The 14,479-nt window shown below is 38.3% G+C and overlaps 2 protein-coding genes and 1 pseudogene across 3 annotated transcripts; 1 reads left to right on the top strand and 2 right to left on the bottom strand.

The window, feature by feature from the left end:
- Positions 1-4,416: 4,416 nt before the first annotated feature.
- On the top strand, positions 4,417-5,830 carry LOC120219276 (annotated as a pseudogene).
- A 269-nt stretch (positions 5,831-6,099) lies between these two features.
- LOC120219544 (classical arabinogalactan protein 4-like) lies at positions 6,100-6,832 on the bottom strand. The gene has a single exon (XM_039216367.1). The coding sequence runs from the start codon at positions 6,815-6,817 to the stop codon at positions 6,203-6,205; it is 615 nt and encodes a 204-aa protein (XP_039072298.1). The 5' UTR covers positions 6,818-6,832; the 3' UTR covers positions 6,100-6,202.
- Positions 6,833-7,872: 1,040 nt separating this feature from the next.
- Positions 7,873-14,150, bottom strand: LOC120219540 (protein DEK). Of its 2 annotated transcripts, none has more exons than XM_039216362.1 (12): positions 14,088-14,150; positions 12,448-13,266; positions 12,310-12,343; positions 11,905-11,984; positions 11,596-11,655; positions 11,286-11,396; positions 10,594-10,674; positions 10,449-10,514; positions 9,700-10,174; positions 9,449-9,561; positions 8,835-8,865; positions 7,873-8,276 (listed from the first exon to the last, which is right to left on the bottom strand). In XM_039216362.1, the coding sequence occupies exons 2-12, from the start codon at positions 13,210-13,212 to the stop codon at positions 8,092-8,094; spliced, it is 2,001 nt and encodes a 666-aa protein (XP_039072293.1). In that variant the 5' UTR covers positions 13,213-13,266; positions 14,088-14,150; the 3' UTR covers positions 7,873-8,091. The 2 variants fall into 2 exon arrangements, with proteins under 2 accessions (XP_039072293.1, XP_039072294.1); XM_039216363.1 differs by lacking the exon at positions 14,088-14,150 and adding an exon at positions 13,803-13,893.
- Positions 14,151-14,479: the final 329 nt, after the last annotated feature.

Here is a 14,479-nt window from a genome sequence, read left to right as displayed (position 1 = left end):
ATTGAGCTTCTTTGGCTTCTTGTTTCCAGAACGAGTCCAATAATTTATCGCATCCAAGTATTTAGCCAAATAAGAGCTCCATCCCTTAATATTATCTCTTAAATCAGCCAATGATATGTAATTTATCATGCTGTCATATACTATTGCCTTAAGGGATGGGATCTGAAGCTCGACGAGAAGCCAATGGTTACGTTCCAAAACAGGGATAAACACCTGCAATCATAAGTAATAATTCATTCATTTGCGCACTTATTTATGAATACCTTTAAACTCAATCTAAAATAAACACTAACCTTATCGACCTCCCACCATGCAGGATAAAGTTTAGCTTGTCCATTGCCCAACGCAAATGATTCATCTCGTTGATTTTTCAAGTGAACGACGTTAAAAGACGTCGGCATAATTGTATACCGTGTATTTCTTTTATTTTCCTTAAGTTTCCTAATTATTAGAAGACGTGACACCCACGCATCGATATGTTGTTTTACAAAAAAAGACATATATTAGTAACTTACATAAATTTACAAAAAAAATAATCAAATGAAATATAAGAAAAATATAAGACTTACCCCTCCATCGAAATAGCCATTGTCTTCGACCCCTAATAATACGCCCCACCAAGACCGATCAAGCAACAAATAGATATCATCATTGAGCTTGCATATGTCAGTGAAACACCCCTGGCTTCGCTCATGTAGATAAAAATCAACTGCGGTCTTAGCCCAAAGGGTGTTATCCAGAATTGTGTCCGGTAGTTGTTTCCTCTCCTCTTCAGATACCGGTATGGTACTGGCCGGTAACTCATACGAGAGCCAACTTGAATCCATCATGTCCGGCACGTCAGAGGGTTTCTCAAGAATCCTACATATGACGCCATGTGAATCGGGCTCTTGAATGGTGGGAGGGACCTCTTCAACGATGACAGTGGCCTCTTGAACGGTGGGAGGGGACTCTCGAGGAATGATAGGGGCCTCTTCAACGATAGGAGTGGACTCTTGAGGGATGATAGGCGAGTCGGGCTTCTTCTTGCGGTGTCTTCGCACTATTGGGGTATACAGAGACTTAATAGCACGTGCACGCCGTCTGATGCGTGAACTCTGTCGTGCAAGAAAAACCCGACGTAAAGCATCCACCTTATCGGTCCGCTAAATAAAAATACAAATATCAGTAAATAAACAGACATGATATTTAAACAGTGAAAACAAAGATAAATATATTTCAAACTTTCAACCAAAAGACAAAACAAAGACAAATACTAACTTCACAGTGTTAAAGTAAAAAGTTTAGCAGTTTTGGCTGCAACCGAATAAATTTACTAAGCAATCTAAGTGAAATGGTTAATTTAAGTGAAATTACGAGTAAATTTATCATCAAGTTAAATATGGAAAATCTTAAACTTACCTCGTTGCTTAGAGTATGAATCTCATTCTGCAACGATACTACCATCTCACGTAGAGCGGCAACCTCACCACGTAAAGTAGACACCTCCACACGCCATGCACCATCGTTATCGCGTAGAGTACCGATCTCCTCACGTAAGGCATTGACCTCATCACGTAACTCCCTTGACTCATCCCGTGGAGGTGGAGAACAGGGAGATAGAAGTCGTGGCATCTTTGTCGGTCGCCTATCATGAGGTGATGGTGGAGAAGAGACTCGATGATGTGACGGGATAGGTGATGGCTCTCGTTGTAGAGGTGTATAGTCGGGTCGATCAGGTGATGGCTCTGGGTGAGGTGATGGCTCTCGAAGTGGAGAAAGTGGAGGCTGCTCATCATTCGTGCCATCAAAAAAACGCTGACTAGCTTGCCACCAATCAGTGGCAAGCTCAGCCTCCGTGGGTGTCAGTCTCATTAATGGAGTGTTGGCCTCCTAAAAATATAAAAACTAAAACAAAGTTAAACGTCTACTATTAATAACTTGTTTATATATGATAGTATTTGTGTTAACTTACATTATTTATTGTCGCATATGGTATTAAGTCTTCCCAATCCAACATACGTTTCCTCTTCCAGGAAATAGCCCTAGGAATATCATCTGAGGATTTTAATGCATATGTCCGCATGCTGGGGAAAGCCTCGAATATCCAAATCTACAAACAATATAATAACAAACATTAGTAATTGTTAAATAATTAATTATAATTTTAAAAACATTATATAGAAATTCTTACCTTAAAGGCCCAAACAAAGCCTGACAAAGTGTATTTCGACCCATCGCCCCGCAAACTTTTGCGGTCATCAAAGGCAGACGACAACTTAGTCCAGGTAGCTTTCCATATATTTAGATCCTGAGGAATAGGTTGTCTGGCCTCTTTGCCTAAAAAGCCGGCATACAAAAGTAGTAGAAGGCATACTCGGACAACATCGACGTCATTCATCCGAGTAAAACCATCTTTCTTATTAAACAATTTCTTCATGTCGTCGACGTGTAAGTTCGGCTTCTCTATTGACTCATCAGGAAAAACCCTGGATAACCATGATGGGCGGGTGATATGACGAGTGTACCGGCCTACATCATCGTGTCCGAATCGTAGACCAGTGATTAAGCAGAACTCCTTCCGCCCAAAACAAGTATACGCCGGTGGAAAATGAAACCATATCTCTTCCTCACCACGTTGTATACTGTCGGGTAGATCGCTAGTCATGGTCTGAAGCCACAAATGGGTCAAACTAGCATCTCCACCCGGATGCTGTACTCTCAGCCATGGCCCGAAGCAGGTTTCTTCAAACAATTTTCTTTGTGCAGGTGAAAGCTTCGAAGCAATTGTAGTGGCTAGGCTAACTTTATTCCTTAATGTCAATAAAGCCGAAAAAAATTTCTACAAAAAAACAATAAACATACCAAGTTAGATATACCAAAAATTACACTGTCAAGATATACCAAAAACAAAACAATAAACATAAATAGTAGTTTATTCTTGAAACTAAAATTTGCAACACTGTTTTTGTCTTTTGGTTGAAATGAAAATCGCAACGAGATAATGAGAATCGCAACGCGGAAATGACTATCGCAACGAGAGAATCGCAACGCGAAATGACTATCGCGACCAGACAATCGCAACGCGAAATGAAAATCGCAACCGCGAAATAAAAATCGCAACGCGAAATGAAAATCGCAATGCGATTTTGGTTTCGCGTTGCGATTTTTATTTCGCGTTGCGATTATCTCGTTGCGATAGTTATTTCCGCGTTGCGATTTTCATTCTCGAAACTATTCTTCTTCTGCATTACTTCAACCAAAAGACAAAGCAAAGACAAATACTAACTTCACAGGATAAACAGTTTAGCAGTATTGGCAGCAATCGAATGAATTTAATAAGAAATCTAAGTGAAATGGTTAATCTATTATTGAAATTACCAGTAAACTTATCATCAATCTCAATATGAAAAACCTAAAATAATGCAAAAATTTCAAAATAAAAATAAAAAAACTAACCCTCGGAGGTTGATTTTCCATTTCTGAATGATTGTAAGGGATTTTTGACTGTGAATGGTTGTGAGGGATTTCGCCGGCGATGGGGAAGGAAATCTTCGGAGATGGGGACGGATTTCGCCGTAGAGAGTGAGAGATGGAGATGGGACTGAGTGTTGTGTTTTTGGGTTTGAGGTTATGAGTTGCGATTACTGTGGACGGTTCAGTTTACGATTTATTAAGAAAAAATTCGTGTTTGGAATTTGAAAAAAAAAACGTGTTAATACGAATGGCGCTATGTAAATCGCGTTGCGAAAGTCAGAATCGCGTTGCGAAAGTCAGTATCTCGTTGCGATTTTGTATTATCGCATTGCGATAGTAAGTATCGCATTGCGATAGTCAGTATCGCATTGCGATTTTCCCAATTCGCGTTGCGATTTACTTATTCGCATTGCGAATTGGGAAAATCGCAACGACATTGTATACCATCGCAACGCGATTTCCAACTATCGCAACGCGAAATGCAACGCGAATTTGCGATAATGGAGATCGCGTTGCGAATTAGCGATCGCATTGCGATTTTGTTGGTCATTTTGGCAAATCCGGAAAAAGTTGGTTAAAATCGTATATTATATGGGATTTTTGGTCACTGAGGTTATTTTCTCTTTTAAATAATACAAATTTCCGACTCCTTTGCATCCGGCATTTTCAACAGGAAATACTTCCTTAGGCATGGATTTATATAAAGCCTACAAAATTCTTTCTTTTTTAAAAAAAGGAAGGCGAGGCAGGCAGCTATGAACCTAACTATTCGGTGGCCATTCCTGGCCAAATCCATAATTTTACACTACAAATCTCTCCCCCCCCCCATTCACGTGGGAACACTAACCAGCTTTTCACAGCATCATTCAATTCCTGAGTTTCTTTATACCAATTTTGCTAATAAATGTCCTTTAACTCTATGCATAATAATATCTGTATAAGTCCTGCAATCTGTCTCTTGTATTCTTTACTATAAGCTTCCCTGAGATGCCAACATTCTATCTACTTTCCCTACTTGTATGCCTACATGCTACATCAACATTCTCCGGACATGCTCTTTGGGAAATATCGGAAGCCGTACCTGAGTAAGTCGCTTTGGTTCTCCGGCGACCTACTAATGATTTTCTTGTATTTTCTGTGAAGTTTCTTTAGTGTGCCATGACATGTATATAGGTACTCAACAAGAAGGCGGTTGGACATGGAACAATGTGCAACTGGTAATCTTATAGATCATTGCTCGAGGTGTGGCCCTGAATGGGAATCCAACAGGAAAAAGCTAGTCGACTGCACAATTGGGTTCAGTAAAGATGCCATTGGGGGTCGAGATGGTGAAATTTATGTGGTCACGAATTCGGATGATGGTGATCTTCTATCTCCAACCCCGGGTACACTACGTCATGCAGCCATTCAGGCTGAACCTCTATGGATCATCTTTGATCATGACATGGTACAAGAGGACAACTCCTTATCAGCTCGTACAAGACCATCGATGGAAGAGGACATGATATCCAAATAGCAAACGGACCTTGCATAACCTTACGTAATGTGAGTAATGTAATCATACATAACATTTACATACATGACTGCTTACCTTCAGGGGATGCAATGGTGTGGAACCCATTACCCAATACACGATAACCAGTGGATCCGACGGCGATGCAATCTCGATATTCAGCTCAAGGGATGTCTGGATCGATCACTGCACACTAGAAAAGTGTTACGACGGGCTTATCGACTTAACATACGGTTCGACATCCATAACAATCTCTAACAACTATATGCTACATCACAACGAAGTCATGCTCATGGGCCATAGTGACGAGTTCCTTGATGACAAGAACATGCAAGTACAATCGCATTCAACTACTTTGGGGAAGGACTGGTTCAGAGAATGCCGAGGTAGCATTCACCTACAGCAGTATGCACACACATAAGTAGCACGATATCTAAACTGTGCAGGCATGGTTACTTTCATATTGTCAATAATGTATACGTCGGTTGGGAAATGTATGCAATCGGAGGAGGCGCGAACCCAACGATCAATAGCCAAGGGAATGTGTTCATAGCATCAGATAACAGTTATGCAAAGGAGGCAAGTTTCTCTAACCCAAATGTACCTATACTAACTCCATTCATTAAATGCAGAGCATACTACCATATAAGATTACTCCATATTTTTACTCGAAATCAGGTGACGAAACGTGAAAGTTCATTTGATGACTGGAAGAGTTGGAATTGGAGATCGGAAGGAGATATGATGGTGAAGGAAAGCTACATAAGAGCATCCGGCATGGTGGCAAGACCAACTTCACTTGTAACAAAGACGGCTCAGTATGCTGGCACTCTTAGCTGCCGCAAAGACTACGGCTGCTAATATATTTACAACCAATTTCTATTTTTCAATGCATTTTCTTTATCAAGCCCGCAACAATTTTTAATCGTAAAGTAACGTCGACAACCGCGACAGACATTGCAACTGTAATTTAGTACTATGGATATAAGATAATGCTACAAAAGCTTTTGTAATTCACCCTATTTGCGCGCTTTGTTATAAATATTATCTTGTCATCACTTGTATTATTAAAAAGATATATATTATTTTTTAATAACTATAATTTTTAAACCAAATTCAACTGCATTCCATAAAAGAAAATGAAGTGGAGTCTTAATTTTTTTTATACATAGAGTTTGAAATCCAAGATTAATGCTGCGTTATAAAAAATGAAATCCAAAAATGTAAGTAAATCTAAATAGCCAAGGCGGCCCCAATAACCAAACTAAAACTTAGAACGAATCCTACTGGGTAACTGGATCTTGAACTTGATTCATCATTAACAGAAGGACCCGCCGCACTGTCGGGGGACAAACTGACCGGAGTAGGACTTGGAGGGCTACTGCTCGACGGGAAACTCCCAGGACTCTCGGCAGGTGTTGTTGAACTTGAAGGAATATCAGCAGAAACAGGGGAAGGCCCGACCGGGGACAATGAAGGAGGAGAACTTGCTGGAGTCGATAATGGCGGAGAACTTGCTGGAGACGATGAAGGAGGAGAACTCACGGGTGCCAACGCCGGAGATGCAGCCTGTGGGCTCGAAGAAGCAGGTGGGGTTGCGGACGGGGATTGAACTGGTGGAGGCGTGGCAGGCGGCGATGATTTGGTAGGAGAAGTCGCAGGCGTTGGGGAAGGAGACTTAGAGGGTGGAGGGGATGAAGAAGTAGTTGGAGATTTCGCCGGAGAAGTGATCGGAGTTACCATTGGTGTGGGCTTTGGAGACGGGGAAGGTGCATTGTCGGCAACTACTGCATTTCTAGAAATCAAAACAGTGAGGACAAAAATGGGGAGAAGAATGAATCTAGGCATTTCGATTTGCGTTTTGATGGTATTTTCTTCGCTTTTTTTCCTCTGTTTTCAGATAAATTTATAAAACCAAAATCCGACCGTTGACAATTTTAAACCTTTTAGCCGTTACTCGACCATTGTCTCAAAATCCAATTATTAAATAAATCTAACTCTTAATTGAATTTAAATTCCAACGTGAATGAATTCAGATTTCTAAAATATTTAGGGTAAAATACACGGGAGACCACGAAATTATAGTCAAAAATCAATTTGATCACCTAAGTTTTAATTGAATCAATCAGACCACCCAACTATTTAAATGTTTCAATCAAGTCACTGATCATTAATTTTTAACGGAGGTGGTGACTGTCTGTTAATAAAATTGGCATAATTCTATATTTGGTCCTTAATATTTACATATTCTATGAATTTAGTCACTATTTTCTCCCTCATTATCAAACCTCTCAAAATCAAAATTTCCCTTTTTTCTAAACAAGAACAACCAGCTTAAATTTCCCATCTTCCATGGCTTCCCTTTCTAAAGACCCAAAATTACTCATTTCGTTTAACTGAATTCCATAATCTGGGTTATTTCCCACAAAGGATCAACCTTTCCTTTAATTTTAGATTTTTTTTGTTCTTTTTGTTGTTGTTGTTGTGTTTGAATGATCATGGGACTGAGGTGACTCCAAGGGCCAATTGCTGAGTCAAGTAGCTGAGTTAGCGAAGAAGATATCTGGTTTACCAGTGTAGAAACTCGTATAAAAAAATGCATGAGAATTTGGTTCGTAGAATCAAGTTGTTGAGCCCTTTGTTTGAAGAATCGAGAGACGGAAATGAGGAGTCGGTGATTAAAATTGAAGAGATCAAAGGGCAAATTGAGCTACTTAAGGTTGCTTTGGATTCTACTAAAAGCTTCTTCAATCGATTAATGGAGGAAGCAAGTTGTATCAGGTAATTTTCCTTTTTCTTTTTCCTTGATGATTAATGTAAGCAGTGATCTACGAACAGCAATATATAGTTCTCAACGCTAAAAAGACATGGATATATATATATATATATATAAACTCAAGCAGTTCTGTTCTGTAACTCAAAATACTGGGTCTTCTGATAGTAAAGTACTACAGATTATGTTAATTGATTGTACAAATCCTGCAACACAGATAGGTGACTCCAGTTTCCCTCTCTAGTATTTGATAATTGCTAATTTGCTCATCGAAAAAACCAACAATAGATTACAAGCAAACCTGCTAAGTAATAGCTAAAAAGTACATATTGGCACAAGACATCAATACCTACACCTTTTCATTTTCCAGTGTAGTTATTATTCCATCTTGTCCCGCGGACTGGGTTTCGTCTTTCTTAGCATCGCCTTCTTCATCTTCATCATCGGCTTCATCTGCTAGTTTCGTAAGCTCTTCCTGGATAATGAGCTTGATCGATGACTTCCTCGGGGTGAGGTCGGTACTGAAATGTTGTGCTGAAATGAAAATCAATTCTCCATTAAGACATTGCATATCAGAAAAGTCTACAGTGACCAGAGATTTAAATAGCGGTCCGCTACTGGAATAGTGACTGTTATATAGCAATGAAGGTGTCATCCGAAACTGTTGTTTCATAACCGTGATACCCACAATGACTGCAATCGTGATAAACACAACGCAACCAAAAACGCGATCGCAATCTCAATTTAAATCCTACACATATCCTAGAAACTAGGCCACCACTCCCCTAGAAACAAGCATTTCATGCTCCAAATCAAGGTGCCCCCAAAATTTAGCAATGAAATTTAGAAGGCAAACCATTACTATGACTTCCTTATCAGACATTTAAATTAGCCATAAAAAAAGATGGTTTTCATTGTTGGCTTTCATTGTTTGCCTTTGAGCGGTCCCATCAAAATTCACAATGAAATTTGGAAGGAAAACCATTACAAGCACATCTTCCATTGTTAACTTTCATAATTCAACACTGAGCCATAAAAGTGTTGGTATATAACATAGATGGGAGAACCAAGTACAAAGTGAAAGATGCATACCAAGAAGCTTCAGAATGTCAGTGAATGTAGCCTGCAGATAAAGTAATACAACTTATGTCAGCCACAACAATGGAAACAATATAAATGATGAAATGAAAACATGGGAGAACGAATTTTCAAATTCCTTTAAGCAAAGAAATTGAAATGAAATGAATCAAGTACAAAAATCAAGGGCGGTGTGTTTCAAAAATCAAGTACAAAAAGCAATATTTTTGTCAATAAACATTCCCAAAACTACAATGGAAAAGAGTACATCTCATTTCCACACTGCTAAGTTCTTCAGTGAAATGATTCAAAATAAAACATCAATAGCAGCATCGTACTCAATGAAACAGCTAAGAATGTTTGGTTTTGAGATGACAAAATGCGACCAAATAGTCTTAGCAGTCGGTGACCCTCGGAGATTATTCTAACTTTCCAGTTCCACCAAATGAAGGTTACAGATAGTACAATTATTATCCATGGATAACCCATTTAGCACTGAACTCAAAGTCCTGATAAACTAACTCTCTAATTCAGAAACCAAAATAGTCATGGTAGTCAGGACCAGCCCAAAAAAGGTCTAGTAAAGCATGCAGCTATTCTAATAGTAGTATATTACTAGCAGATCTTACCGTATTGAAGTCTACTTCCTTAAGAATTTTACAAATTGTATCCCTTAGTTCATGATCACTTGGCTTCAGTTTCTGCTCTTTAGCTTTGCCCTTCGCCATTCCCACTCTTTTGCCTTTAAAGATACAAAAAAAGATATCACCGTAAATGCTCATAACCAAAAGCTGATCTTACAAATTTGGCTAATGGGAGACAATTATTCAATTTCCTTGACAAAAGGCATCGACAAACAGAATGTAGGCAGCTATCTTACTGGTTTTCTCCTTGGAGGCAGATTTCACTGGTGTAGAGGGCTTCTCCTTGGTGACTTTTTGAGGTTTCTTCCTTGAAGACACCCTAGGACTTTCATCACTACCATCATCAGCCTTTGAATTTTTAGCCGACGATGCTTTTGGGGTTCTTTTCTGTGGGGTAGACCTTTTGGGAGTTGTGACTTTCTTGGTTTTAGCTTTTCCAGCTGATTCCTGCTTTCTGGATGATACCTTTGAACTCTTTTTCTTCTTCTTTGCATCTTCTTCAGAATCGTCTTCAGTTTCATTTTTCTCCTCACTTTCAGAATCCTTGGGCATCTCGTCCTCAGATTTTTCGGCAACTCCATTTTCATTTCTCTCTTCTACATTCTGTTCCTCTTCCTTTTCTTCTTCCTCTTCCTCTTCTTCAGATTCATCCTCTGAATCAGGAGTGTTCTTTTTCCCTGATTTTGGAGTATCGCCGCTCTGTTTTTGACTCTGCATATTACATACAATAAGGGGTCAACCTAATAAAATAACTAAGAAAATAAATTTAAAAAGAAGTAAAACCAAATGCTGACCCTTTAGTCCTTGGCCGAAAACATAACAGTAAGCATTCATTTAGCACAAGTTATTTACAGATAGGAGATCTAACTGAATGGTAAACTAGAATTTCCTTGAACACAGTAACCAGAGGTGATTGTCCTAACAAAAACTTCCAGTGGTTAAAACAAATATCAGATTTCTGATGTCAACAAGGAAGAAATAATACCTTTGTCGACCGTTTAGATGTAGTTCCAGACTTTGTAGCCCTTTTGCGCTTTGTACCCTTACTTGACTGGGGGAAAATACACTATAGGTTAGAAATCAGCATGTCAAAATGGAACTTTAGCAAAAGCAGTAGGTAAAAATGTAACCTTTTCTTTTTCTGCAAGTAGAACAGTAGTGGTAGCATGAGGGGCCACCAAAAAGTCTATCAACTTTGAAATGATATCTTCCTGCAAGTCCATTTTAGACTTTATTAACACCGATTATAAAAATTCAATTTCTTCAGTAACAAAATTAGCATTTTGTTAAGGATTGTGAAAGTCTGATTATTAATAAGTTCTCATATAAATTACACTCGACTTCTGCAGTGGTACTACTTTTCATATTCCTAATAACCCGAGGTCTTGAGAACAACTCTAAAATTCACCCCTACCTTCTACTGAACCACAATCCTAGAATCAAGATCTTACTAATATAACTGTTGCATCTAAACATAAGCAAAGTGACCAAATATTTCTCGGCATTTTCCAAACTATTAAAACTAATCACATACACGAGGGTTTCTCAGTTGAAGGCAACAAAACCTTAGCTTTATTGAAAAGAAGAATAAAAAAGAAAGGAAAAAGATTAACATAGTTATGAAACTTTATGTAAAGACATGGTTTGCTACCCAACATTTTACTGCACACCAGGTTAGAAAAGAACCCACCAGACAAGTCTTAGTAGCGTTTGTATTGATCAATTTGCATGAATATTGAATAACTTAGTAAAAAAGTGCTCTGACCTAATCAAACAGACTAGCTGGCAGAACTAAAGCACGAAATAGAGTAGCAAAACAAACCTTCCTTGTAGTAGCCTTCATAACCGGTATGTCAAGCACATCACAGAACTCCAATAATTTCTCTTTATTAAACTTGTCTAACTTCTCCTTTATTTTACTTTTTTGCTTTTCCTGTGATTATCACAGCATTAGAATGGAATAAGGTCAAGAAAACCTACTATAGTGCACTAATATAAGCCACATAAGCAACTTAAACAAGTAGAAAAGCTACAAGCCTCCTAAAAGGTTTAAAGCCCATAAGTCCAATTCCTACAGAAAAATCAATCATCCGTAACAAAAATATAGCTTCATAGTTTTAAAATCATCTTACCTCATTATCATGCCACACAAAACCAGAAAATCTGGAAATATTACTCTTAATCTGAACAGCCTGCAAAGAGCAAGGAATATGAGTAAACTGAAAGCAAAATCAGGAATGTACTACTGAAGCAACCCAGAACCATCCAAGTATGTTTCTTTGCAATGACTCATGCTGTACTCATGCACACATGCATCACTATAGACTCTGTTTATGTGTTTTTGCAAGCAGATAAACCCTTATCATCAAAGCAAGAGGACGAAACAACAAATTGGAAATGCTGGATGGTATCGGAAAAAAATTTGACAGCAATCAGATTACCTTCCCTCTCCTTCCAAAGAGAACAGTATGAAGCAACCTGAAAGTGTCATCAGTCTTCCGTCTAGACAACTTGAATGCCACTGCAGAAGATGACATAGCAGATGTTATTTCACTCAGCTTATGGTTTTAAACTAATAGCAAATACTAGAACATATCTGATTTCAAAGGAAAAGGAATATCGATACACATTAAAGGAACTTGGTAGATATATGTATGGCCAAGAAATGAGCAAAATTAAACTAAGGAAGCAGCATGACAATGCAAACAGCATAAAATCAATGATGAACAGCAATAGGAGAAATGAGCTGATTATGGTTTACAAATATAGCATCATACAAAGCCATTTTAGGATATTTTCTATAACAAACCCACTAATTTGAGTGATATAAGAACTAGAGAACACACCATTAGGAATATCTTTAAGTGGAGTACCCTTTCCCTGCAATTGCCAAAGCAACCAATTAATATCTGATGCACCATCAAAATTTTAAACATCTAAATTGTTTTGTAAAATGGATAGCCAGGAAAAAGGGGGAGGGGGACCTTTTCAATTTGGAATTCCCTAGAAGAATCTTTTTCAATAGATGCAACCAGTCTTTCAACAGATTTCCGCTCACGCACAGGTCGATCAGTGAGAGGAGTTCTTTGCTCTGGCTCCTTCTTCTCCTCTGACTTTTTTGTCTTCCCTTTAACTTTCTCCCCAGTTCTTTTAACTTTCCCTCGCTTCTTTGAACTTTTTTCCTCCTCACTTTCTTCAGCATTCTCTTCTTGTTCTTCTTCATCTTCTCTTTTCAATTCAGCTTCAGCGTTCTCTTCTTGTTCCTCTTCATCTTCTCCTTTCAATTCATTATCAGCCTTCTCTTCTTGCTCCTCTTCATCTTCTCCTTTCGATTCATCATCAGCCTTCTCTTCTTGTTCCTCTTCATCTTCTCCTTTCAATTCATCTTCAGCCTTCTCTTCTTGTTCCTCTTCAACTTTGTTCAACTCATCTGCCTCATCTTTGTTTTCCTCCTCAACTTTCTTGACATCTTCTTTTGCATCAGTTTCTTCTTCCATTGCATCGATTTTAGGTTCCTCCTTTGCTTCACTTTCAGCTTCTTTGCTTTCCTTGTTTTCCTTGACCTGCTGGTCTTCATCCATCTTCTCAGTCTCAACTTTCTCATCATTTTTCTCATCTTCTTCCATTTCCTTTACCCCATTATCTTCTTCCTCTCTTTTATCAGATGCAACTTCAACAGATTTTTCTGGAAGAGCAGTCCCATTAGCCACTGGGTCAGGGACTTCAGTCTTCGTTTCTTCTTCACCCATAATCAAACCAATTCAAAGCAAATGCTTTACTTTGGTTCTTCTAGCCTTCCAAAGCTGTAGGATGGAATAACAAAATAATGAAAAAAACAATTATTACATACAAAACAAAACAAAACAACCATTAAACAGACACTACAACACTCAGCAACAAACACTATACCCCCACTAAAATAATAATTGATAAATTAGGGAATAATCGGCAGGCCATATTAATTTTGTAAGTTAGTTTTCCATTGCAGTCTTTTCGCATAACAAAAGAAATGTCTTTTTCACACACAATAAAGTTCTCCTAAGCTTCCATGGAATAAAATGAGCAAAAAGTTGTAACCAAGGAGAAGAACTGCACTCTCCATAAAGGGGGGGGGGTACAAGGAACATTCAACTTGGGAGAAGAAAATTTCCTTCAACTGAAACGAGCTACAGCGAAGCAAACAGGGGAGAAAGCCTCACACCACCAAAGAAAAACAAAGCCTTAACAGACTTGAATTGCAATATTAGAGATCCGAGGGACTGAAACATGTTGAAAAATGAAGAAAACCACAAAGTTGGCCCATAAGAACTAAAGATTCGAAACAAAAAACAAGTACTCCCTTTTTGGTTCCTTTGGGAGGACAAGAAAGAAAATTTTAAATCTCGTTTTTTTTTTCCATTTGTTTCTCTACCTGTACAAATCATAAATCACATTTTAACAAACCTAAAACCAAGCCTATTAAGCTTAATTTAATAAGATTTTCATTTTGGACAGGAAACAACCCTAAATCTAAAAAATTGAAAACTCGCCAAATTTCAAATTTTAAAGAAGACAAACTTAAAAGAATTGAGGACTAATTACCATATGCAAGCTGAAAAATGAAAAAGAAAAAGAGAAAACTTACAGTGATTCAGGAACTATTTGTGATCATTCAAAAGGTGAAGAGGGAGCAGAGCGCTTCAATTTTTTCAAATTCCGGACTTGAAACCCGGATTTCAAATGCAGTTAATTTACACGTAGGACGGCATCTTGTCAGAAATTGGGCGAAATTGGAGATGGGATGTAATGAACGACACTGATCTTTGTCCCTCTACGTGATGTAAATCCAAGGGCTGAGATCTTCTTTTGGAGGTATCTTGGAAGTTGTGGGGCCCATATTTTGGGGGTTTACTGGTGGGGCCTATTTCATGAAGGTAATTTGCGGGCTGATACCGGGGTGGCTTCTTTCTTCTTCTTTTTCTCTATTTTTTTATTGAGAATAATCATAATATATTATAAAACTCAAATTATGAATTT

The sequence above is a fragment of the Hibiscus syriacus genome, unplaced genomic scaffold (assembly GCF_006381635.1).
Source record: "Hibiscus syriacus cultivar Baekdansim isolate YM2019G1 unplaced genomic scaffold, ASM638163v2 tig00110206_pilon, whole genome shotgun sequence".
Classification (NCBI taxonomy): Eukaryota; Viridiplantae; Streptophyta; class Magnoliopsida; order Malvales; family Malvaceae; genus Hibiscus; species Hibiscus syriacus.
Note: the sequence above shows the minus strand (reverse complement) of the source record. Positions and strands in the feature narration are given on the sequence as shown.

What these genes read in the sequence shown, in the direction of transcription:
- LOC120219544 (XM_039216367.1), bottom strand. Translation starts at nt 6,817, where the DNA reads ATGCCTAGATTCATTCTTCTCCCCATTTTTGTCCTCACTGTTTTGATT.
- LOC120219540 (XM_039216362.1), bottom strand. Translation starts at nt 13,212, where the DNA reads ATGGGTGAAGAAGAAACGAAGACTGAAGTCCCTGACCCAGTGGCTAAT. An exon ending in ACTTAAAGATATTCCTAATG is followed by an intron (nt 11,985 to 12,309) that starts GTGTGTTCTCTA and finishes CATCTTCTGCAG; the next exon opens with TGGCATTCAAGTTGTCTAGA. An exon ending in CATCTAAACGGTCGACAAAG is followed by an intron (nt 10,175 to 10,448) that starts GTATTATTTCTT and finishes TGTAATATGCAG; the next exon opens with AGTCAAAAACAGAGCGGCGA.